The following is a 24685-nucleotide window of genomic DNA, read 5'->3' on the forward strand; positions in this document are numbered from 1 at the left end:
ATGCTAATGTGCAGAGCTTACCCTTTCACTTATACGAACTTAACTCTAGAGTGTCTATTTGATATCCGTTTGATGCAAAATTTGGCAAGGCGAGCTAACATTTTTAAATTGGTGTTAACTTATACCAACTAAACTCTCGAGATAATAGCCTGAAGCTCCATTTCGCTTCCATTAAATTTGTCTACAACACATTGTTCCTTTTGTTCTTGCTTAAACCTTAACGCCCAATTTTTTTGTGCACGAGATGATGCACCATTCTCTTCGATCACATAAGATAATTCTCCCTCGGTCGTTGATATAGCTCGATGGGCAACACTCACGTGTCACCACTACTTTAGTACACTACGTGAGAGTCACAACCTGTTCTTGAAAAACGCTTTTAAAAAATGATTCATATGAATGGAGATGGCAAGTACTCTGAACCTGTGAAAAGGCTAGCCTGATATACAATCTGGGAAAAGGTCTGTAAAGCTAATTTCAACTCAAAACTGGTCATACAGATTGATTATATTCAAGCAAAACAAAAAAAGCGCCTAAACATCCTGTGCAACATGAAATTTTCATACCTGAGCGTTGCTTAGCAACCGCACGAGCTCGCTCTTCTTCATCTTCGAAAACCCTTTCAAACTCCGAGATTTCGCGATCGCCCTCAGCTCAGCAAGCTTCAATGAGTTCAAGTCCTCGTGATCATCGTTCTTGGAAAATTTCTCATCGTGTTTAACGTCTTCATCAAATGTGTCATCGACGCCTAATAAATTAAGAAGTTCAGGCTCCATCTCATCAGGTTCGTGCTCTAGCTCATACGACGATTCAGGCTCTGGCTCCAACTCGAACTCTTGGTCTGGCTCTGGCTCCTGCTCTGTCTCTCCTTGTGATTGCAGCTCTTCCCAGTGCTCTCGTTCCGACTCCTGCCGAGTCCATACCTTTGCTTTCAATTGAGAACCTGTCTCGGTTCCGTTAAGTTTCAGTCCCTTCGAATTCACAACATCAATGGAGTTCACAATACTTTCCCCGGGCGAAATCGGTTGGTACTTCACCACAGGCACGGGGGATTTACGTTGAAAATTTGAAACAGGTCGACTCAAAGACGAGCCTGCTGGCTCTTGAGCCTTCTCTCTCAAATGAGAACTTAGGCCAAAAATGCTTGAGCTTTTCCCTTCATCATAAGGACCATTCTCTTTTACATGGTTAAGACTCGAGTCCTTGACGCCTCCGCCGCCGCCGCCTCTCTTCCCTTGCTCCACTGAATGCCTTCTCAATAGCGTAAGAAGCGAATCGACCGTCTCACTCCCTTTTGTTTGTCCTTGAGCTTCGATTTTCTTCTCTTCTTTCATTGCAGCTCGTTCCCGAAGCTGTGCTTGAATCTTCCTGAAAAGTTCAACAATTTCCTTCTCCCTCGGGCCCGGGGTAGCCGTGGTTTGGGATTTCGAATTGCTCGAGATAGAAAGAAATGGTCCATTCTTCGACGACAATAAATCAGATTCATCGACATGTTCAAGGCTGTCTCTATCCTCATTTTGCCTATTTCTGCTTCTTGAGTAGCCATGCCTATTTTGCTTAGAGAAATCCGAATACTTCCTATGACCTCCCGAGCTGGCTTGGCACGTAAAAGACGCTCGCAACAACGTACAGTTTACGGGTCGGAATTTGACTGCTGCATTGATTCTATGTTCAGTACATAAAGAGCGAGAAGAGACGGTGGCTGCTCGTCCAAAAACTCCCGAGCACGGAAGGCATCTGCTATCGGACAGTCCAAAGCCTATATCAAATCAAGAATCCATGTTTATATAAACTTTTAAATTTCCAGCACGAGTAGTAATCAAGATCATACGAAGAAAACTTGAACAAAAATCAAAGTATGATTCCATTATTACATTGAGATCTCATGAACACTGCAAGAACAGAGCAGATTTATTCCCAAACCTTTCATTTTTAACCAATTTGCTTAACCTTCGATGCGAATTTGGGAATAGATTTTGTAACGGCCCGAGCCCACCACTGGGCTAGCAGATATTATCCTCTTGAGGCTTTCCTCTTCGGGCTTCCCCTCAAGGCTTTAAAACGTGTATGCTAGGGAGAGGTTTCCACACCCTTATAAAGAATGTTTCGTTCTCCTCCTTAACCGATGTGGGATCTCACAATCCACCCCACTTTAAGGCCCAGTGTCCTCACTGGCACTCGTTCCCTTCTCCAATCGATGTAGGACCTCCCAATCCATCCCCTTTAGGGCCCAGTGTTTTTGCTGGCACACCGCCTCGTGTCCACCCCACTTTGGGGCTTAGCCTCCTTGCTTGCACATCGCCTAGTGTCTAGCTCTGATACCATTTGTAACAGCCCAAGCCCACCGCTAGCAAATATTGTCCTCTTAGGACTTTCCCTCAAAGTTTTTAAACAAAAACGCGTCCGCTAGGCAGAGGTTTCCACACTCTTATAAAGAATGTTTTGTTCTCCTCAACCGATGTAGGATCTCACAATCCACCCCCTTTAGGGCCCAGCATCCTCGCTGACACTCGTTCCCTTCTCCAATCGATGTAGGACCCCCCAATCCACCCCCATTAGGGCCTAGTGTCCTTGTTGGCACACCACCTCATGTCCACCCCACTTTGGGGCTTAGCCTCCTCGTTGGCACATCACCTGGTGTCTGGCTCTGATACCATTTGTAACAGCCAAGCCCACTACTATCAAATATTGTCCTTTTTGGGCTTTCCCTCAAAGTTTTTAAACGCGTCTGCTAGGCAAAGGTTTCCACACCCTTATAAAGAATGTTTCGTTCTCCTCCCCAACAAATGTGGGATCTCACAAAGGGTGTCGAGAAAACAACTTAACAGTCAAAGGCACTTTCATGAACTTAACAGTCAAAGGCACTTTCATGATTTGGGCATGAACAACCTTATGTTTCTACAACGCAAACCATGTTGTCAGCTTACTTAGTGACCGATAAGAAAAAAACAACATTAGTTTCTATAAGCACGACTCGAATATAATTGTCTATTAGTTCTCCGAACGGATGGGGGCACATCGATAAATTATGAACAACACTTCAATGTAACTCAAGATAGAGGAATAATAAAGCCAAGAAATTGAAACAGAATACATATCAACAAGATCACGTTCAAGAATCACCAATATCATGAGAGAGATGGAAAGTTTTGCCACAAGATGTTGAGTTATGCCCAGAACCATATATATCCACTAACAAAATTAAGGCAAGAACATCAAGCAGATAAACAAATCAATGGGTAATGGGTCAAGTAATCTGTAATAGCCCAATCCTACCGCTAAAAGATATTGTCCTCTTTGGGTTTTCCCTTCTGGATTTCCCCTCAAGGTTTTCAAAACGTGTCTGCTAGGGAGAGGTTTCCACACCCTTATAAAGCACGTTTCATTCTCCTCCCTGACCGATGTGGGATCTCACAATTCACACCCATTCGTGACCTAACGTCCTCACTAGCACTCGTTCCCTTCTTTAATTGATGTGGGAGCCCGCAATCCACTCCCTTCGGGGGCCAATGTCCTTGCTAACACACCGCCTCATGTCCATCCCCCTTCGGGGCTCAGCCTCCTCACTAGCACATCGCTCGGTGTCTAGCTCTTATACCATTTGTAACAGCCCAAACCTATCGCTAGCAGACATTGTCCTCTTTGGGCTTATCCTTGTGGGCTTCCCCTCAAGGTTTTTAAAACCCGTCTGGTAGGGAGAAGTTTCCACACTCTTATACAAAATGCTTTGTTCTCCTCCCCGACCGATGTGGGATCTCACAATCCACCCCCCTTTGGGGCCCAGCGTCCTCGCTGTCACTTGTTCCCTTCTCTAATCGATGTGGGACCTCCGAATCCACCCCCCTTTGGGGCCCAGCGTCCTTGTTGGCACACCGTCTCGTGTCTATCCCCCTTCGGGGCTCAGACTTCTCACTAGCACATCGTTTGGTGTCTGGCTTTGATACCATTTGTAACAGCCCAAGCCCACCGCTAGAAAATATTGTCCTCTTTGGGCTTCCCCTCAAGGTTTTTAAACGCGTCTGCTAGGGAGAGCTCTCCACACCCTAAAAAAGAATGCTTCGTTCTCCTCCCCGACCGACGTGGGATCTCACAATCCACCCTATTACGGGGCTCAGCATTCTTGCTGGCACTTGTTCCCTTCTCTAATCAATGTAAGATCCCTCAATCCACCCCCTTCGGGACCAGCGTCATTGCTGGCACATCGTCTCATGTCCATCTCTCTTCGGGCCTCAGCCTCCTCACCGACACATCATCCAGTGTCTAGCCCTGATACCATTCGTAACAGCCTAAGCCTACAGCTAGCAAATATTGTCCTCTTCGAGCATTCTCTTCCAGGCTTCCCCTTAAGGTTTTTAAAATGCTTCCGCTAGTGAGAGGTTTCCACACCCTTATAAAGAATGTTTCGTTCTCCTCTCCAATCGACGTGGGATCTCACATCATCCAACTAAGCAGAGAATTTTCAAGCAATGGAAAGTGGTATTAAGTACTCTAAAACTGAACTTAAACTTGTTGCGCAACAGTCAATTTCTCCATAATTTCCACATGGGAAAGGAAAGAACAACAAAACATAGACAAAATCAAGAACCACAAAACCCTTCCCAAATAGAAATTCAAAATTCAAGAAGCTCAGGGTCCTCAGACAGCACAAAACCCATAAAACTAGAAGAAAATCAAAGACACCCAGTAAATGTAAACAAGATAATATTTAATTTCCAAGCTTCCAAGCAAACAAAGCACAAAATTAAAGAGTACCCAACAACGAATTTGTTGATATCAAGAACAGAAACCTGTAGCGTTGTTAGGAAGAAGATGAGGGAGTTGAGACATTGCTGGTTTGAACAGCTCGAAGGAAAGGTTTTAGTTGGGGGAAAAAGGGTTTTAGATTTGCATTTCTTTTGAGGATTTTCGCCTTCCGCTATGTTCTTCTTTGCCCTACTGGCCTGTGTTTGGGAATATCACCGATAAAGGGAGAGATTGGTTTGGGTTGAGAAATGCGGCATCTTCCTCGGGCGAAGAGGATGTGGTCGGGCCCCATGGGGGACTGGGCTTCCCTAACCATATCTTCCTGGCCCAATCTCAAAATGGCTCTCCTGCTGCCCATGAAAAACCAATAAATATATATATACTCATATTTTTTAAAAGTTACCATATTAATTTTCATATTTGATAATAATAAAAATAAATAAATAAAAATTTAGAAGGTTGGACGAAAAGTCAACCTATCGGAATGTCGTACAAAAAGTCAATGTGTCCGAATATTGTACAAAAAAAGTTAGCATATTTGAATGTCTGTATGAAAAGTCAATGTGTCTGAATATTGTGTGAAAAGTTAACATGTCTGTCTGAATGTTGTACGAAAAGTCAACATCTTTGAATGTTGTAGTTGTATGTTTAGGCTTATCCTAACAAATATCTTAGTCATAGCATCATTTTAGAACAGGGTTATTTTTATATTTATATATATTCCATTTAAGAATTTAAAGGATTTTACTTAAAACATTAGTACTTGAAATATCGTTTTTGTCTGTATATTCTAGCATTTATACCATTGTAGCTATTACTTTGTCGTTTTTTTCTTCGGAAAAATATCAATTTATATCCCTAAGCTTTGAGATTATTTTCATTAAAATTCTTATCTAATAATTGTATTAATTATTAATATAAAAGGGGTTTGCTAGCTCGTTCTTAATCGTAAACCGTTAAGACAAGATTCACATTAATATCAGATGATGAGCTTATAGATGACCCCAAGAGAATAGATTATGGGCTCCTGAGTTTCAAGGAGAAAGAAAAACAATGAGCCCTCAAGAATTAGATTAGGAAACGTGATGTAGAGAATAATTATTAGCTAACTCGGTTATCGAATGACCTCGAATACCTCTAACAAGATAGATGAGCTCGAAGGAGATGTATAGTCAAGACTAATAAATGTTAAAGCTCGAAAGAGCTAGATTAGGGAGAACGATGAGCTCCAACGGGTAGATAAAAAACGAACAAATTGAGGTCTTGAAAGATAGATTACAAGCATAACAAGTGTAACTCGAGTAAGATATATGTCTTACCAAGTTTATCAGTAAATTTAATTTTCGGTCCTGTAAGTACCGTTCTTATTATACATCAAATTCCAAGTTTATTGGAATCGATAAGAACCACAAATTTAGAACGACCCCAATTCATATCCACAAATCATCAGTTTAGTTATGAACAAATGAACCAAAATTATAATCTGAAAAAGAAAAGTTCCTAAATTTGGGAGGAGAAAACGAATGACATTTGTGGCTTTTTTTTTTTTTTTTTGTCATTCGATCAATGAAGTTCTCAATTGTTATCGCTTTGTCGATCATTTTTTGTTCTTTTCTATGAACCTCTGATTCTAATCGATTCTAGCTAAGCCGGTATCTGGTTTTACGACAACAATCTCTCCAATCGTCACAGTCCTGGAATTCGAAGAAGAAAACATGGTGGCCAAAAGAAAGAAGAAACAGGTCTCCGACGAGACTATTATGGAAGATGATATGAACTTCTCCATGAACAACGATGAAGAATTTGATCATCTAGAAGATGATCTGGTGAGACCCATTTTTTCGTCAATCATTTCCGCTCAATTATAAATTTGGTTCAGCTCGATTTTTCTATTTTTCTTTTAAAAAAATTATATTTATTTTTAATTTAAGTTTATTTAGTTTCTCATATATAATTTTTTTTTTACCATTAAACTTTATATTTTCTTAAAAAAAATATATTATTGAAATTTCAAACGTTTCAATATTACTTTTAAACTTTAAAAGAATAAAAAAAAATACCCATATCATTAATTTTTAAAATATCATAAAAAAAAGTATTTAAAAAATACTGTATGCCTCAATTTTTTTAAAAATTTAATACTCTTACTGTTAGTATATAGACAAAAGCGTTAATACCACGTCTTAAAAAACTCATAAACTATCAAAAAGAAACATTAATATCTTTTAACTTTTTTAAAAAATAATATTATTAGTACCGTATTTTTATAAAGTTAAAGGGTATTAATTAAATTTCGAAAGTTCAGAAATATTTTTGAAACATTTTCGAAAATTTAGAATAGTTTTTAAACAAATTACTAACGGGTTCCTTCCAAAATTAACCGTTTATAATATTTTTAGATAAAATATAAAGTTTACTAGTATTTTTATTAATTTGACCTAAATTTTAACGTAACTTAAAAACCCTTTTTTTATACTTTATAAACAGATTTGATCCATAAGTATTTGATTCCTCAAATTCTCTACTTGTTTCCTATTTTTTTTTAACTAAAAAAACAAAATTGGGGCTTATTTGATGAACAGGAAAGATCAGAAGGCGAAATGAGCGAAAAAGAATTGGATGAAATGGAGAAAAAGTTAAGAAAAAAGAAGAAAAAGAGAGCTTTAATCGAATTTCGTACCAAAGTGGAAGAAGCAATCATAGGCGATTCTCTTTTAGGCAAACCCAAACCCAAAGAACATCACAAAGAAATAAGCCTATGGGGAGTCCCTTTGCTACCGAGCAAAGGCCACGAAGGTATCGACCACGTTTTGCTCTGATATGATATGTATGGTAAGCTATAATTCAGTACTAAATATCCTTTACAGGTACCGACGTTTTGCTCCAGAAGTTCTTGAAAGCTCAACGTTACAAAGTCTCCGATGCGTTTGACATGCTCAAGAACACTTTGAAATGGCGCAAAGAGTACAAAGCTGATGAGATTCTTGAGGAGAAACTTGGAGGTGACCTTCAAAATTTGGTGGGTTTCTTGGAGGGTAAAGATAGGGAAGGCCACCCGCTTTGGTTTCATGCAAATGCGGCGTTGAGAGATAGAGAAATGTATCAAAGAACGTTTGGAACTGATGAGAAATGTGAGGAGTTCTTGAGATGGATGGTTCAAAATATGGAGAGAGGGATCCAACGGCTGAGATTTGAGAAAGGAGGCGTTGATTCTATCGTTCAAATTACGGATTTGAAAAACTCTCCTGGTCCCGCTATGAAGGAGTTTCGGAGTGTTAGCAAGAAAGCTCTCTTGCTTATACAAGATCATTATCCCGAGCTTGTTTATAAAAACGTAAACGATTCTCTTTCTCTTCTAAGTTTGAATGATACTTGTTGCTATCTCTATTTTTTTCTAAGAGGTCGTAGTGTTTTTTTTTATACAGATAGTTATAAACGCTCCGTTTTGGTATTATGCTCGACATATACTCCGGTCGAAGATTATTAGCCATAAAACCAAGGCGAAGTTCATCTTTGCCAATCAATCAAAAGTGTCAAAGACGCTTCTCAAGTGAGCTTGTTAGGGATCTTTTATATCTTCAAAAGTTTTGTATTGAATACTTTTAAGCAATTGGTTTGGACTAATGTAATCCAGGTTTATCGCCCCGGAACAATTGCCGGTTCGATATGGCGGGCTTAAAAGAGATGACGACGACGAATTCTCACCGGCTGATAAAACTTCAGAGCTTACCATTAAAGGAAACTTCGCTGGAACCGTTGAATTCCCCGCTCCTGAGGTAAGCCAAGACTTGTGGGTTAGACGACGTTTTTGAACCTAATCTAAAAGTTTCTAAAACATTAAGTTAATGGGTTACAATTGGATTTGCAGGTTGGGGTGAAAATCCCGTCTTTGAACCTAATCTACAAGTTTAAGTTAATAGGTTACGATTGGATTTATAGGTTGGGGTGACGAACCTCGTCTATGAACCTATTCTAAAAGTTTAAGTTAATGGGTTACGATTGGATTTATAGGTTGGGGTGACAAATCTCGTCTTTGAACCTAATCTAAAAGTTTAAGTTAATGGGTTATGATTGGATTTGCAAGTTTAGGGTGACAAGCCCGTCTTTGAACCTAATCTAAAAGTTAAAGTTAATGGGTTACAATTGAATTTGTAGTCTAGGGTGACAAACCCCATCTTTAAACCTAATATAAGAGTTTAAGTTAATGGGTTATGATTGGATTTGCAGGCTGGGGTGACAAACCCCGTCTCTGAACCTAATCTAATAGTTTAAGCTAATGTGTTACGGTTGGATTTGTAGACTGAGGGGCCTGCGTCTTTGAATCTAATCTAAAAGTTTAAGCTAATGGGTTACGATTGAATTTGCAGACTGGAGTGACGATAGTGTGGGACGTGACGGTAGCGGGATGGGACGTGGTGTACAAGGAAGAATTCGTGCCAGAAGATGAAGGATCATACAGAATTCAGTTGCAAAATCAGAAAAAAATGGGAGAGAGCTTGAGGAATTGTTTCTACATCAATGAGCCTGGAAAGATTGTTATCACAATTGAGAATCCAACATTCAACAGCAAGAAGACTGTGTATTACAGATCAAAAGTCAAGCCCACCGTCCCAATGTACATCTTGTTCAACAAATAGTTGAGATTCGTTCGAAAAATAGTATTCGAATTGTTTTTAAAAAGTTTAGAGATTTATTAGACAGAAAGGATCGATCGAACATAAGTTGTTGTATAAGAAAGGCCTCGTCTTTATTATTATTATTACGATTATTCCGAAGCTTTAAAACCTAAATTATTACACCATAAAAACAAAAGCCAAAACTGGCCCTTCCTACCAAACCGAACCAAACCAAACCAAGCGCTTTACATAGCTTCTATCGGGTTAGCCCTACGTGCCGATGATGACATGCGTGGGGGCAGCAAAGTGGTCTCTTCCCTGTTGAATTTGAGCCTTAGAGCCTCTTCGTTTGAGATTCTATAAGCGCTGGCAATGACTTGAACTGGGAAGGCTCTCATGGCTGAGGTCCGCCCGGCCAGTGGGGTGATCATGGCGTTGTCATTGGTCTTGAATGATACCCATTCGAACCCTTCATCGCTTGCTTTCTTGACTAAGGCGAAGTTTTGTGGTACCACTAGTAGCTGTCGTTGTTGTAGCTCGCCGTCGAATACGGTTTGGCCTCGGTCGTCGACTACTTGGACTCTCGCACGGCCTCTTGTTACGAATATGACACTATGTGCGTTTTGGTTCCAATGCGGGACGTACATTGCATTCTGTTGTGCACAAAGAATGGTTTGGTTTAGTTCAAAATTAGCTCAAATTGACTCAAAGCTATGTGGGGTGGTGCGCTTACTCTATAAAGGACACCACGCTCGGCGCTTAGTTTAAGCCAGCGGAGGATGGGGAAGCGATGGCTGTTGGTGGTGCTAAGACGACCAGCTTCAGGTGTGTAGATATCAGCGCGGGAGGCATCGCCAATGTTCTCCTTTAATCTCATAGAGCAAATGGTTTCATCCAAACCATTGTCGTCGGCCCATCGGTGGCTTCGGCGGCCTCGGCTGCGCTCGTATGCTCTCTCTTGCTCCTCCTCTTGTTCCTCCTCCCATTGTTGTTCGTCTCCTCTTTGTCCTCCTCGTGATCTTGGTGGCTTGATTACCTCGAATTGTCCCTCGACCTTTATGATGTTGCGTCGGAAGTCGTCTTCTCCACGAAGCTTCCTCGCCATCTCGGTGTTTATGTTGAGAACTTCTGCGAGAACTCTGTCGTCAAAGGCAAAGAAGATGTTGTTCTTGTTGCTTGATCCCTCCCGGCGGGTACTGTGTCGTGTTTGCTCTTGCTTCCATTCCGATCTCCTCTCTGAGAATTCCTCCTCTGGGTTTCCAGCCAAGTAGAACGCCTGAAAAAGAAATCAAATTTATTGTGACCCTGTTGAGAATTGTTGGGGAGGAGTCCCACGTTGGCTAATTAAAGGAGTGATCATGAGTTTATAATTAAGAAATACATCTTCCTTAACTAAAAGTAAAGTCATGAGAGATGATGCTCAAAGTGGACAATATCATACCATTATAGAGAGTTGTGGTTTCTAACATGGTATCAGATCCATATCCTTAACTTAGCCATATCAATAGAATCCTGAAATGTCGAATAAAGAAGTTGTGGGGCTTGAAGTGGTAGGCAAAAGTGACTCAAGTGTATTTTGTTCGAGGGCTCCAGAGGAGTCAAGCCTCGATTAAGAGGAGGTTGTTCAAGGGCTCTATAGGTATCAGGGGAGACTCTATGAAAGTTGTAAGACTCGAAGGTGTAGTCAAAAGTGACTAAGTATTAAATAAATAGTGTACTTTGTTCGAAGGTTTCAGAGAAGAAGTTGAGTCTCGATTAAAAGGAGATTGTTTGAGGGCTCCATAGACATCACAAGAGACTCTATGGTGTACTTTGTTCGAGATGAGGATTGTTGAGAATTGTTGGGAGAGAGTCCCACATTAGCTAATTAAGGGGTGATCATGGGTGAGCTGATACTCAAAATGAATAATATCACTAGACAATATCATACCATTGCAGAGGGTAGTGATTCCTTCCTAGGACAAAATCCTGTTCCCTAAGCTCTGACAAGAATTTCCAAGCGGACCCGTAACTAAAAACTTCTTCAATTTAGTAAAGTTTGTAAATTTATTGCGACCCATTACTGAAAACTTCTTAAATTTAGCAAATCTAGTAAATTTATTACGACCCATGAATTCAAATTGACATACCCTTGGATGGAAGTCCAGTTGGTTTGCATGGTTACTAACGTCAAGAAGAACAACGATAATAAGTTTCTCATTGCCATCATTATACGTCCAATGAGCAGAGCCAGCAGGCACAGCAAAGAGGTCACCGGTGCGAACACGGCGGATCTTCTGGTGGCGATCACGAAACTCCCCAGCCGATTGCTGAGACTCTTGGTACGTTTCAGGGCAACCTGAAAGCACAACTCCCTTGAACCCTCTCCCTCTTTCAACGTACATAAGCCGTGGGGCATTAGTGTACTGAGGAAGGAGAAGACCCTTGGGGTCAATTAAGTATCTCTGGAAAGCCACGCCGGCGCATTGAAACTCCTCATGGTTGGGATCCCACATCTCGATCACACCGCCTTCGGCCTCGATACGGTTCGAGGGTTCGAGGGCATCGAGTCGGTCAAGGCGGCACTCGCGGTACCGGCGCTGGCCCTCGCCGTAGCGCTGGCTCTCGCCATATCGCCGGCTGCGGTAGCCTTGGATGTTTTGATCGGTTGCTAGGCAGACATTGAAGAGGACTAAGAAGCAAAGGGAAAAGGAGAGTAAAAGAGGGTTTCCCATGGCTAATGTTTGTGTTTGGTGTATTGTTTGAAGTGATTAGGGAAGTGGGAAATGTTGGGATTTATAGATGGAGAAATATGGTGAAGGGTTGGACACGATTGAGAAGAGTTTGCCATTTTTCATATTGCATGGCTGCAAATGCCTTTGTGTTTCAACACATCATTGTTTTGGTATGTCGGAGGTGGCTTTAGGTATCTGAAGAAATGAAGGGTAAATTCTGATTTATAAGGTTTGTGTTGGCACTTTACATTGTGTCGTTTATGTTGTCTTACATTTCTCACTTCCCAAAGTATTTGTAGTTTAGTTGTTTGGTTTTGATACGATATTGTGTTCGAATATGTTCGATAATTAATGTATGAGAATTAAATGTCTATGTTTGTTTTACGGGTTTTATTCTTTGTATGAATTAACCTAAATTTGAAAATGAACATTAAATTTAGATTTTTACGACTTCACTCTAGCTGTTAGTCTTGTTTGGACGATAGAACGGAGAGAGGAGGAAGGGAGAAGCAGCTGTCGTGGAAAAATCGTTGTGGGCTAGCTTGTAATTTGGGAGTCTCGAAGAGGTGCCATTTCTTAAGGTTGATATTGTTTGTAAGGTAAATTTTTAGGAACGAATCCTAGTTTTGGAGTTCTCTCCGACCTATATATTACTAATAAATAAAAAGGAGCTTATCTTTTTCTTACACCAGCGCAGAGTGTCACAATTGCACTCTTGCAGTAGCTTGACAACGATTGTGTGACACTTGTTCTAACTTAGTGAACAAGTCAACCTTGAGAAATTTAGATTTTATAAACAAAGTCGGCGTATACTCGAGCTTTGAGTCACTTTTGTGAGAAATGTTTTAAAAAATGTGAGCAAGGAAATACGTTTGAAAATAGTTTGAAAGAATGGAAGAAAGCAACATTATATGGCTATATGCACAGAAAGAAACACCACGGCTTAAATAGCATAAAATTCAAGCTAGAAAGAATTGACGACTAGTTGCATCCCCTATAGTACATTTTGAGGCATTTTAGCTCAATGTAGACATGATTTTGGTGAAAGGTCGTACACCTCCGTATTGACACAATATGATATGGTAAAGGTTCTTCTAAGATAAAAGCATGAAAAATGAGATTGTAACCGACATGCAGCCATGGACAACACATTCTAGACAACCATGATCGAGACATCCAACATACGACTATAGACAACACACCTTAGACAAGCATGATAGTGACCTATAGTAGCCTTTTATCTCATCTATGTGCTACTGGGACAAGGCACCCGGTCTTATTCATATGTTATAGACCCTTTAGATTATTAGTTGAACATGATCATTTTATATGATAACCACGTACCGTTCATGGATAACATTAAATTAAAGTTATTGTAAAATAAAATAATTAATTACCCGCCTTTACAACATAAATTTCAACATTTGCAATAGCTAGTCATTCCACAACTATCATCCGTCATAGCTTCATTGGTTGTTTTTCATCAAATCCTCGCCCTAGTGCACTCTCTCACTCCCCCCCCCCCCCCCCCCNCCCCCCCCCCCCGACTATTTTTGGGCATTTTTTTCATCATCCCTTTGTAACGAAACTTTCGACCACCTATTGTAGTCGATCGTTGATTTACATCTTATTGATCATGTTTCACTACACGGGTTTCTTATGACTACAATAAATTCAACGAGTTCGACATTCACATCTCGAAGACAACTTCACCATGCAATCAATGTCATCCTATCTATTGGTGACCACATGTGCAAGAAAAACCAACAACATGATGGTGTGAGTAGTGTTACTCAAATCTAGTTACACAAACAACATGATACATCTTCTCTAGTGAAACGCTCTCATCCAGGTCCAACAATTGGTTCGGGTGAGTTTTTCGCTTTGTTTTGGTTCAATTCACATTGTTTCTCTCAATTCCTATTCACGTCAAGTTGATTTTCTTCATTCTTGTTTAGTTCAACAAGTTTTCTTTATTTCTCATTCCGTTCAAACTTTTTATGATTAGTTTATATAGTTACTACCCTACAACATCATCTTGGAAGGTAATAGTAAATGCCACAACCCCTATATATATGCATTTTTATCATCTCATTCCATTCAACTTTTCTATATGTTTACAAAATATTCATATCATTTCACAAATCTTTTGAAATTTCAAATAAAAATTAGGATATGAATGACACGAGGATGACATAGAACTGAAATTTCTATCATCACACTTTAAAATATCATCACTGTTAAGCCCAACTATGAGTGACTATCTTTAGGTGAAGATGATTTAGAATTTGTAGGAATAGAGGTAGGGAAATGATCTAGGGATTTTAAGAATAAATTTAGGAAAATGATTCACGTATTTTAAAAAATGTTTAGAAATTTTAGAAATAGATTGCCGTATAAATATACCCCTCCACCCTGCTTAGTTGGTCGTCACAAGAAATTCAAACAAAAAAATAGTAGTTTGTACAGATTGTTTTGTAAATGTTTATCAATTGGTCTTCATAAATTGTGTGAATCCCAAACAATACAAAGCAGTAGTTTCTACAGATGGTTTTGTAAATATCTTATCGATTAGTCTTAATAAATTATGCGAGTGTTTTAAACAGAGAGTTGTGTTCAACACACCGTTCGGTGTTCTAAAGTAACCCAATTTTCATATTAAGCAAAACAAAATGAGGAAAGAAGTAAGATGGGCCACATATTTTATTACATTATTCATAAGTTATTACATATAGTATTACACATTGGATAATCTTAAAACTCCTTCATCTTCATTAGAAACACCCTTCTTCTCTATTCTACAAGAAGAAGAACTTAAAGAACAACAACCCTAAACAAAGATAACAAAGACAGCGCCATCCAACAACACCTGTGGCCTTATTATTATTATTATTATGATTATTATTATTCATATCTCTACGAGTGGCAAAAGGGACCTCTTAAGACCTGTGGCGGCGGCTGCTGCTGCCGCCGCTGCTAGGTGGGAAGAGGAAAGTGTGTTGCCTTCTTGTTTGCTTCAGCTGCTGAGCCTCGGCGGTTGTGATTTGGAATGATTGTTCGAGGAGTTGGAGTGGTAGGGCTCGGAAGAAGGATGTGTAGCCTGCGATTGGGCTCTTCATTGGCTGGTTTGAGGTCTTGAATGTGATCCATTCGAACCCTTCTTGCCCGGCTTGAACCAATGCGGGGTAGAATTGGGGTATCACGAACATGTTTCCTCTTGATACTCGCTCGTTGAACACTTGGTTGCCGTAGTCATCGGATATTTGGAAGTTTGCTTCTCCGTCTACTACGTATACTAGTCTGTGGTCTGTCATTGACCAGTGGAGGTTGTATTGTGCGTTCTGTCATGCCAAAACCAAATGTTAGATTCACCCATGGAGGTTGTAGTTATACGGTTTGGGTTGGATTATGAAGGTAACGGTTCAACCCTAGTGCTAGTAAATATTGTACTTGTTTGCTCATCTGGGTTTCCCCTCAATGTTTTTAAAACGCGTCTCATAAGGAGAAGTTTTCACATTCTTGTAAGGAATACTTTGTTCCCCTCTACAACCGATGTGGGATCTCACTATCCACCTCCTTGGGGGCCAGCGTCTCGCTGACACACCAAGCCGATGTGGGATCTCACAATTCATCCCCTTGGGGGCAAGTATCCTCAAGGTGGGTAGCTCTGATACCATTTGTAATGGCCCAAGCACACTGCTGACAAATATTGTCCTCTTTGTGCGAGGTTTATACACCCTTATAAGAAATGTTTCATTCCCCTCTCCAACCGACGTAGGATCTCACAATCCACTCCGTTGGGGCCAGCGTCTTCGCTGGCACACTACCTAGTGTCTGGCTCTGATACTATTTGTAACGGCTCAAGCACACTGGCAGATATTGTTCTCTTTGAGCTTTTCCTTTCAGGCTTAGGTTTTTTAAAAAGCATTTGCTAGGGAAAGGTTTTCACTCTCTTATAAGGAGTGCTTCGTTCCGCTCTCTAGCCGATGTGGAATCTCACAATTCACCCCTTGAGGCCCAATGTACTCACTAGCACACCGTCCGGTGTCTGGCTCTGATACCATTTGTAACGGCCCAAGTACACCGCTAATAGATATTGCCCTCTTCAAGCGAGGTTTACACACCCTTACAAGAAATGTTTCGTTCCCCTCTCTAATCGACGTGGGATCTCACAATCCACCCCTTGGGAGCCCAGCGTCCTCGCTAACACCCAGCTCGGATACCATTTGAAACGGCCCAAGCACACTACTAGTAGAGGTTTCCCTCAAGATTTTTAAAACGTGTTTACAAGGGAGAGGTTTCTACACCCTTCTAAAGAATGCTTCGTTCTCTTTCTCAATCAATGTGGGATCTCACAGTGAACTTATTCCTGAGTTGAGTTCGGCCTCAAGTAAATGAAATGAAATGAGAGTTAGTATTTACCGGGAAGAGATGGCCTTTCTCTGCACTCATGCCCATGAATCTGAGAATAGGAAGCTTGAGTTGGTTCAAAATGTTAATCCTACCAGCCTCCCTGGAGTATACATCAGCTTCTCTTTGGGTGTTCATGTTGTGCTGAACTCTAGCAGTGCATATGGTTTCTTCTAACCCATTTGATATCTCTTCCCTTCTTGAAGGCGATTCACTCAATTCTTCTTCCTCCTCCTCCGGTGTCAAAAACGACATTTGTTCATCACACTTCACGATCAGTCCACTGCTCCTTTCTTCTTGCATTCTCCTCACCAAATCTGTTGGAACGTTGTAAGCTTGTGCAAGAAAATCCTGATCAAACCCATTATAGATGTTCACAAGATCATTATTTTTTGATCCTCTAAGTTCCCTCCTTTCTTCCCTTGGAATTCCACCCGCCAAGAAAGATCCCTACAAATAACGGGTCTGTTAGTAAATCACGAACCTCCACGATGGTATGATATTGTCCAATGGCTACAAAGTACAACATAGAGCCTCTCCTGAGGCCTATGGAGCCCTCGAACAGCCTCCTCTTAATCGAGTCTCAACTCATTCTTTTAAACCCTCGAACAAAGTACACCTTTTGTTCGACATTTGGGTCGCTTTTGACTACACTTTTGAGGCTCACAACTTCTTTGTTCGACATTTTAGGACTCTATTGGCATAGTTAAGTCAAGGGCATAACTCTGATACTATGTTAGGAATCACGAATCTCCACAATGGTATGATATTGTCCAATTTGAGCATTAGCTCTCATGGCTTTGCTTCTGGTTTCCACAAAAGACCTCGTACCAATGGAGATGTATTCATTACTTATAAACTATAAAAGTTGAGATTTTTAAGGTAGAATTGGAATACCCTGATGCGGAGGTCGAGTTGGTTGTCTTCGTTGTTGAGATCCAAGAAGGCGACGGCGACGAGGTCTTGCCCGCCGTCGTTGTGGCACCATTGGACAGTGCCAGCAGGCACAACGATCATGTCACCACGGCGAACTCTCCGCACCTTTTGGTGTTGGTCATCCTCTTTCCCGGCGCCAATTCGACGTCCCATGCGCCTCGAAGACCTTCTTGACGATTGCGCCGACTGTGCCTCGTATGTCTCCGCGCACCCAGGGAAGTTCAGCCCCAAAAACCCTTCACCTGTTCCATTCGTAAACCATAATTTTTAGAACATGTTTGTGAGTAATTCTGAAACGAATTTCGTTCGAATCGTACCTTGCTCGATGTAAATGAGCATAGGGGAGCTGTGGAATTTAGGCAAAGAGAGACAGTTGGGCCTTATGATGTTTCTAATGGCAGCAACTCCAGCACATTGAAAGTCTTCCTCAGCTTCATCCCAAAGCTCAGTGATGCCTCCCTCGGACTCGATACGACGCGACGGAGGCAACGATCGAATCCTGTCGAGTCGGCATTGCTGAGCTTCTTCCCTGAACGAGCGCCGCTCATGCAACTGAGAGCTCGACCCACAAGCAACAAGACATAGCAAAATCGCCAGTACAACTCTCGTCGGCATTGTTGAAGTATAGAAGAAAAGAGTGGAAAGGAGATAGTGAGATGAAATGGGATTGAGAAAGGGGTTAATATATAGAACAAAGGGGAGTGTTTGGTGTTGAAATGAAGCAACATTTGGGCTGCTCTCTGAAATTGGAATCTAGGACGTGGTGAATGCATGGAAATGGTTTTGTACACACCCACCATTTGTCGTTGTTTTTCTTTCTTTGCCTTCCCCCTTTGTCTTTTATCTAATTGTTGTTTTTGAGCTTTGATTTTTTGTTTCATAGCATATCAAGTGATTCGTGTCGTACAAATCAAGTTTTAATTAGAGACGTTCATTTAATTTATGGGGTTAGGACTCATGGAGACCTGCCTCGAATAGAGGAGAGAATTGATATGGAATCCCTCCCAGTGAAAGTAAAATTAGATTACCTTGTTGATTAAATATATGAAGTCAAGAACACTTGTTTGAGATTTGAATAACTCAAGATCAATCATGTCTAGCTTGAATGATTCTTGATGATCAAATATCTCAAGGTAAGAACACTTGTTTGAGATTCGAATCATTTCACAAGCAAGATTGATTTTATCGAGCTTGAATGATTCTACATGCCATTTAAATTACATAGAATTGCAAAGAAACTTAGTTATTGGTTAGAAAACATAAATGCTCATTTTACTACATTTTCGAGTTCGTTACAATGATAACATACATTACTTTATATAGCCTCAAAATAAAACCTTTGATTATTTCAAGAGTGTATAACATTCATATTTTGACTATAATTAGTCACTATGTATATTGTATGACCATTATTATCCACCGTAAATAAGCCTTCAAAAAATATTAAACAAACATCATAACTCGAAAATATAATCGACCCAAAATTTATAACAATGAAGCTTCATTCTTTTCAATGTGGCATAAACTGAAACGTCTTTTGATAATTTCAACAACATTTTTTTCACGTCTTCATTGAAGTATATTATATGATTAATATCTCTTAGTTCATATCAAGAACTCTTGGTTCGATCAAGAATGGTGGAACAGAGAGATATTTCTCTCTTTTAGATAAACGAGGTCAAAAATTCGAGATCATATTCCATGTCTCACTCCATTTCTCACACACACATATATTACATTTTTTTTACAAGTAGATCATTATGTTATGAAGTGTTTATATTGGTAGTTAAATTATATTTTTGATATGAAATATTATTATTGAATTTATTAAGATATTTTACATAGCAGAGTAAGTGTTTGTCACGAGGTACCACTGAGATACTTACGAGGCATCGAGAAAGTGAATTGTATCGGTTAGGTTTACTTAGAGCACATTCAAATTCTTTTTAACTTCTCATAAGACACTTTAGACATATTTTAAAAGTTTTTTTTTTTTTGGCCCACTTTTTGTGATGTTTTAACCTTGTCTTGAGCTTTTTTTTTTTTTTTTTCCTTTTTTTTTTTTGTCGGAAAAGATACTTTGAAACACTCATGTTTTGGAAAACTTTTCAATACAAATGTCGGAAGAAAAAAAAAAGTTGATAAGACGAACCTATGCCGACATATCTTTATACTAGGAGAAATTATGTTTATCTTATGTTTATGCATTGTGTCAAAAGAAACGATACCCTAGTGACACAAGAAGTGCTAACATTGCCAAAAGTACACTTCTCTCGATGCTATGTTCATCAACAGAAAAACGTATATCTCAACGTTAGCTTTGCGTCAAGAGAAGTTTTTCCTAGAAGAAATTATTAGTCACGGGTGAAAATCCAAAATTCTATTCTTGTTCATCGTTATATTGCCTTGGTTTTAAATTCTAAAATATTACAAAAGGTTAAGTAAAATATTTTCGAAAGAATGTGAATACTTTTTTAAAAAATAAATAACAAATTTTAGAAGTATTTTTAAGGGTTGGAACTTAGATTATTGAAAACGTTGTGTAATTTGCAAAATTGTTCAAGAAATTTATGTAGTTTGAATCTTCTGAAATGCTCAACCACTAATAACTTCTCTGGTATTTCTTAGTCATCTTATCTTTAGGATCGCTCTCATTCGAATGTGATCTTGATTTATTCATGTGTCTGTCCTTTACTCGGATGTCACAAATAATTAGACATGTCCATTTACGTTGTGCTTTTAATTTCAAAGTCGGTGAAGAAAATGTAAAACAAAAAAATATACGACACCTTATGGTTTGACATTCTTCTTTGGAGAGAAGACTCTATTTATTAACGAACATGGATTCTTTCAACATGTTTTTGTACTCAGTCACATGTTTCTTAAACAAATTTCTAGAGTTTCTATGATTGTGACATCGAAAAGAAAGAGACATATTGTTGATATAGACAGTAACTATTAATTATTTTAAGTATTTTTTAACCATCATATTTTATGAATCACTCTCATTCATATTTAGGTCTTGGTTTATTCATCTACCCTTTCTTTAATCAATCATCACATGCCCACCAACTTCCACATTCATTCATCCAAAACCACATCATATAAGGAGAGGTTCCGCTTTAATACTATCTAAATACACAAAAGTTGAATCAAAATCGAAAGTTGAAAATCCACCCTTTTAGGTGCCAGCGTCCTTGCTAGCACACCACCCAGTGACTGGCTATGATACCATTTGTAACAGCCCAAGCCTATCGCTAGTAGATATTGTCTATTTTGGCTCGTTACCTATCACCGTCAGCCTCACAGTTTTAAAACATGTCTACTAGGAAGAGGTTTTCATACGTTTAAAAGGAAGGTTTCGTTTTCCTCTCCAACGAATCTCACAAAATTATGATTAAAAACACATTTTATTTGTCTATTTTTCTACCATTAATTGGGAGACATATCTTATCACTAAATTTCAATCAAAATATTGAAATTTGAAAATTAAATATTACAAATGAAATAACCCACTAACCCATTTTCCACTATAAATAAAAAAAATAAATAAACTTTTTTATAGTCTAATACTCAATTTTAATGGATTTAAACATTTTAACCATTGGACCATAAATTTAGCATTTTTATAAGATTTTATTTGTAAAAATTAATCAATAAAATCTTTCTATAGATTTTGATGTCCAATAAAATATATCTTTATTACATTTTTTACACTTAAAAAAAAAATTATAATGTGATGTCTGACTAATTTTTATTTAGTCTCTCAGTTTCAGTCGAGTAAAATATGAGTACATGAATAAACCGAGACCACATCCAAACTGTTTAGAAGTGAGAAGTAAATAACTTAACCATGTCGCACGGAATGTAGTGAGATGCCGAGTTCATTCGATGTCGAATCTAGATTTAGACTTTATTAAGAGAGGGATAAAAACGATAAATAGGGATGTTTAAAACATGTCAATAATGCTCGAAGAATCCAATTTGAATACTTCTCCTTTTACATGAAATTTTAGGTCGGCATTTGCAATATAAAATTGTATATATTTTACTTCAACCTTCCAATATTCAAATTTAACTATTTTTTTTAATAAATTTATAATTATTTTTGTAAAAATATAAGCTCGAAAACTAACCCAACTCCGACAACGGAAAATTTCGAGTGGATTAGGTTGGTGACCTGAAGAACTCAAATAGAATTCATAAGCCGACCTAACTCAACCTAACCTGACTCGACCCAAGTTAAGTATTGTGTATAAATATGATTTTTTTAAATTAAAAAAAATCACCCGAAACCCAATCCAAGATAATAATTAAAATAAAGAATAACTCAACCACTTAATCTCAAGTTCTTTTTTATTATTATTTTAGAAAAAAAAATATGATTAATAATTAAAATTTCATAAAAACTCAAATATCAATTCTTTGCAACTTATTAGGCATCACTAATATCGATTTTAAACGTCAAATATTCTTAATTTTTAAAATAAGGTAGGATTGGTTCGGGTTATAACCCTAACCTCGAACAAATATTGTACCAAAAATCCATACTATCAAGAGCGGGCTGATCCATTTTTAAATTACCAAATTGTCCTTGGCTTTCACCTCCAAATCCCTGTTGGCTCCCCACGGTGGCGATCTGATCGCCGGCCAAAACTTCCACCCAGAAGTTTTCGTCGGCCTCCGGCAGATTATTGGTCGACAAGTCACCGTTCTCCGGCAAGACGATGGAGGAGCTTTCACTGGAGCAATGGGGCGGCGAAGAAGCCGAAGCAGGGTTCTGCATGGAGTGAAAGGTCGTAAATTTGAAGGGTTGTGCTGCAGGTTCTTCATGGCCGCCGCCGCAGATTGGCCGGTTTACGGCGGCATAATTTTGTCTTTTCTTCAAATGGGTATTCCACACGTTTTTTATCTCGTTGTCGGTTCTTCCTGGTAACCTTGCTGCAATTGCCGACCATCTACGATCAAGAGGACATATAAAATGTTAGTTTATTGGAAAGACCAAGAACGTAGATTCTTAATTATTGGTTGAAAACAAAAAACATGTTTTGTTTGTTAAGTTCAATGTCGTCAGTTTTGTTCGGTAGTGTCACATGATGACATAAAATGGATTAAAGTCTATGCAATAGTCGATGTGAAGCAATTAATTAGCTATGGTTAAACTATATATATTTTCGAGAACACCCGAGTCACGAGAACTTGCATAAGAGGCTAGAATAATGTGATTGACAATTTTAGTCGTTTTGTACTTGAGAAAGCATGAACGAAACAAAAACCATGCGAAAGATAGTTTTTTGCGGTTTGTACGAGAGAGCACAAAACATGTTACAAAAAGTTATTAGAAGAAAACATACATTTTAAATTATTATGAGACAACTACATAATAACAGTTATGTTCAATAATTTGTTTTCATACCGACATTAATATTCTGTCTTAAATAGATGATTTTTTCACTATGAAAATATATAACTTAACACTAAAAAAAACTTTTTTTTTCTTCTTTCATTTGTAGGTTTGAATCTCTCTCTCCAAGAAAAAACAATAGAGAAGAAAAGCTACTAGAAAGACAAAGAGTTAACGATAAATAGCCGTGTCTACGATAACTAGCCGTCTCACTCATTAAAATCTTGTTGAAAAGTATTTCGTAGCTCTTTCAGAATTGGTACGTTAGGTTTAGTTTTTCTACGAGTAGTGATAACCCTTTTAGATTTAAAGAGAAACGAACCTGTTTCCAAGCACTCGATGTAGCTTAATAATGGTTTCCTCTTCTTCCTTGGTTAAATTTCCTCGTTTAATGTCTGGTCTTAGATAATTAATCCACCGAAGCCTGCAACTTTTTCCACACCTTAACAATCCTGCTAAAACCCATAAGAAATTATGAAAAAACGAGCCAACCCACGTAAGAAAACGAAGAAAAATCGAGCTAGAAAGCATTTTCCTCTCATTTCTTGGCTAAGTTCATAGAAAAGCTAGATTTTTTTTAATGGGTTTTGAGTAAAAGGACATATAAACTTACCAGATTGCTTTGGGAGGGCTCGCCAATTTCCATGGCCATAGAGAGTGATATAATTGATGAGAATCTGGTCTTCTTGAGGGGTCCAAGGGCCTTTCTTGAGCCCCATTTTCTCACAGCATGGAGCTCTCACCATGTTGAGTTCTTTAGAGCCCCAACAGAGGGAGATGAGGGCTTGAATTTTGCATATATATGTGTAAGAAAAAGGGAATTAGAGAAGGGAAAGTGGGTGGAAAAGAGGGCGCACTTGTGTTTGGTTTTTAAAGGGGAAAATCCGCCTACAAATTACAATCCTTCGAGGAAATTACCTTTCTATTGTGGGGCTGTTCGATGTGATACCATTAGGGTTTCTTTCCTCAAATTAAAACGTGGGTTTTCTTTTAACATTTTGTTTTTCCACAAACCCATCAACTTTTTCATACCCTTCTTTTGAAACGTTGATATCTATGGATACCCGCTAGTTCGATTGGTTGGGAAAATCTTTTGGACCAATTCGAAATTTTGGATTGGTTGGGTTGGTGCTCGAACAACTCGAATAGAGTTTACAAGGTTGGGTTTGGTTGTCGGGTTGTTTTTTTTTTTTAATTATGTTTAAAAAAAATCTTCTTATCCACGCTACATTTGTCGTTAATAACTCAAATATCAAACATTCACAAATTATAACGCATCATTAACGTTAGTTACAAACGTAAGACTACGAAAGAAGAACAACATCAATGCATCTACCCTAGCTTTGGTCTCATGGTCGTCATCATCTGTACAGGGATGCATTACTTTTACCTGAAAATTTAGAGTAACACTTGGCTTGAGTATTTTAAGAAATACTTCCTATTGGGGCTGGGAAATGCATACACGAGTAATCATGGTGGAACTTATTCTTTCATAAAACATTTCATGGCCTTGAACTTTGCTTTCCAATTCGGGCAAAAATTGGATGTGCAGTACTTCTCTACATACGACCCACGTACATGGAGCCACCAGATGGGCATATACGCACCCCCTGGGCCTACCCTTAAGCTAGTACACGCTCACGCTGCCAGAGCCATAGAGGGAAAGAAGCCCGCATAATATCACAGCGTACATAGATATCACAATGTACGTGTCTATACTCATCATAATGGGGAAGTATCCCAATGCACATGACATACAAAAATGCATGAGTTCTCCATAACTTTAAATCATGTCATAACGTATGATGTAGGTCGTACATTCATTCTTTCATAAATATAACTTTCATGAACACGTACGTGGC

At 38.9% G+C, this 24685-nt stretch overlaps 5 protein-coding genes across 6 annotated transcripts; 1 reads left to right on the plus strand and 4 right to left on the minus strand.

Annotated features, from left to right (window-relative positions):
• Positions 1-390: 390 nt before the first annotated feature.
• On the minus strand, positions 391-5005 carry LOC111464086 (rho-N domain-containing protein 1, chloroplastic-like). Its single transcript, XM_023108165.1, has 2 exons — positions 4788-5005; positions 391-1759 (listed from the first exon to the last, which is right to left on the minus strand). The coding sequence occupies exons 1-2, from the start codon at positions 4825-4827 to the stop codon at positions 561-563; spliced, it is 1239 nt and encodes a 412-aa protein (XP_022963933.1). The 5' UTR covers positions 4828-5005; the 3' UTR covers positions 391-560.
• A 1453-nt stretch (positions 5006-6458) lies between these two features.
• Positions 6459-9501, plus strand: LOC111463984 (patellin-4-like). The gene is made up of 6 exons (XM_023108022.1): positions 6459-6569; positions 7326-7539; positions 7611-8077; positions 8169-8293; positions 8378-8519; positions 9111-9501. The coding sequence occupies exons 1-6, from the start codon at positions 6459-6461 to the stop codon at positions 9378-9380; spliced, it is 1329 nt and encodes a 442-aa protein (XP_022963790.1). The 3' UTR covers positions 9381-9501.
• On the minus strand, positions 9466-12121 carry LOC111464083 (11S globulin subunit beta-like). The gene is made up of 3 exons (XM_023108163.1): positions 11489-12121; positions 10093-10635; positions 9466-10012 (listed from the first exon to the last, which is right to left on the minus strand). The coding sequence occupies exons 1-3, from the start codon at positions 12071-12073 to the stop codon at positions 9605-9607; spliced, it is 1536 nt and encodes a 511-aa protein (XP_022963931.1). The 5' UTR covers positions 12074-12121; the 3' UTR covers positions 9466-9604.
• Positions 12122-14746: 2625 nt separating this feature from the next.
• Positions 14747-18086, minus strand: LOC111464084 (11S globulin seed storage protein 2-like). The gene is made up of 4 exons (XM_023108164.1): positions 17737-18086; positions 17381-17661; positions 16496-16933; positions 14747-15414 (listed from the first exon to the last, which is right to left on the minus strand). Exons 1-4 carry the CDS (start codon positions 18032-18034, stop codon positions 15013-15015), a joined length of 1419 nt encoding a protein of 472 aa, XP_022963932.1. The 5' UTR covers positions 18035-18086; the 3' UTR covers positions 14747-15012.
• Positions 18087-21867: 3781 nt separating this feature from the next.
• Positions 21868-23644, minus strand: LOC111464088 (transcription factor MYB4-like). 2 transcript variants are annotated; one of them, XM_023108167.1, is made up of 3 exons: positions 23437-23644; positions 23146-23278; positions 21868-22377 (listed from the first exon to the last, which is right to left on the minus strand). In XM_023108167.1, exons 1-3 carry the CDS (start codon positions 23567-23569, stop codon positions 21927-21929), a joined length of 717 nt encoding a protein of 238 aa, XP_022963935.1. In that variant the 5' UTR covers positions 23570-23644; the 3' UTR covers positions 21868-21926. The 2 variants fall into 2 exon arrangements, with proteins under 2 accessions (XP_022963935.1, XP_022963936.1); XM_023108168.1 differs by having other exon boundaries at positions 21871-22377; positions 23146-23275.
• Positions 23645-24685: the final 1041 nt, after the last annotated feature.

Source organism: Cucurbita moschata, unplaced genomic scaffold, assembly GCF_002738365.1.
Source record: "Cucurbita moschata cultivar Rifu unplaced genomic scaffold, Cmos_1.0 Cmo_Scf00029, whole genome shotgun sequence".
Classification (NCBI taxonomy): domain Eukaryota; kingdom Viridiplantae; phylum Streptophyta; class Magnoliopsida; order Cucurbitales; family Cucurbitaceae; genus Cucurbita; species Cucurbita moschata.

Bases quoted from the DNA above. Each gene is read 5' to 3' on its own strand.
- LOC111464083 (XM_023108163.1), bottom strand. From the start codon at position 12,073: ATGGGAAACCCTCTTTTACTCTCCTTTTCCCTTTGCTTCTTAGTCCTC. The intron at 10,636-11,488 runs GTATGTCAATTT...TTTCTTTTTCAG, and splicing joins AACTGGACTTCCATCCAAGG to GCGTTCTACTTGGCTGGAAA. The intron at 10,013-10,092 runs GTAAGCGCACCA...TGTGCACAACAG, and splicing joins AGCGTGGTGTCCTTTATAGA to AATGCAATGTACGTCCCGCA.
- LOC111464086 (XM_023108165.1), bottom strand. From the start codon at position 4,827: ATGTCTCAACTCCCTCATCTTCTTCCTAACAACGCTACAG. The intron at 1,760-4,787 runs GTTTCTGTTCTT...GATTTGATATAG, and splicing joins TCTTCCTAACAACGCTACAG to GCTTTGGACTGTCCGATAGC.
- LOC111463984 (XM_023108022.1), top strand. From the start codon at position 6,459: ATGGTGGCCAAAAGAAAGAAGAAACAGGTCTCCGACGAGACTATTATG. The intron at 8,078-8,168 runs GTAAACGATTCT...TTTTTTATACAG, and splicing joins CCGAGCTTGTTTATAAAAAC to ATAGTTATAAACGCTCCGTT. The intron at 8,520-9,110 runs GTAAGCCAAGAC...TTGAATTTGCAG, and splicing joins TTGAATTCCCCGCTCCTGAG to ACTGGAGTGACGATAGTGTG.
- LOC111464084 (XM_023108164.1), bottom strand. From the start codon at position 18,034: ATGCCGACGAGAGTTGTACTGGCGATTTTGCTATGTCTTGTTGCTTGT. The intron at 17,662-17,736 runs GTACGATTCGAA...CGAATGGAACAG, and splicing joins GCTCATTTACATCGAGCAAG to GTGAAGGGTTTTTGGGGCTG. The intron at 15,415-16,495 runs GTAAATACTAAC...TTGGCATGACAG, and splicing joins AGAAAGGCCATCTCTTCCCG to AACGCACAATACAACCTCCA.
- LOC111464088 (XM_023108167.1), bottom strand. From the start codon at position 23,569: ATGGTGAGAGCTCCATGCTGTGAGAAAATGGGGCTCAAGAAAGGCCCT. The intron at 23,279-23,436 runs GTAAGTTTATAT...TATGGGTTTTAG, and splicing joins AGCCCTCCCAAAGCAATCTG to CAGGATTGTTAAGGTGTGGA. The intron at 22,378-23,145 runs GTTCGTTTCTCT...TCTTGATCGTAG, and splicing joins CATCGAGTGCTTGGAAACAG to ATGGTCGGCAATTGCAGCAA.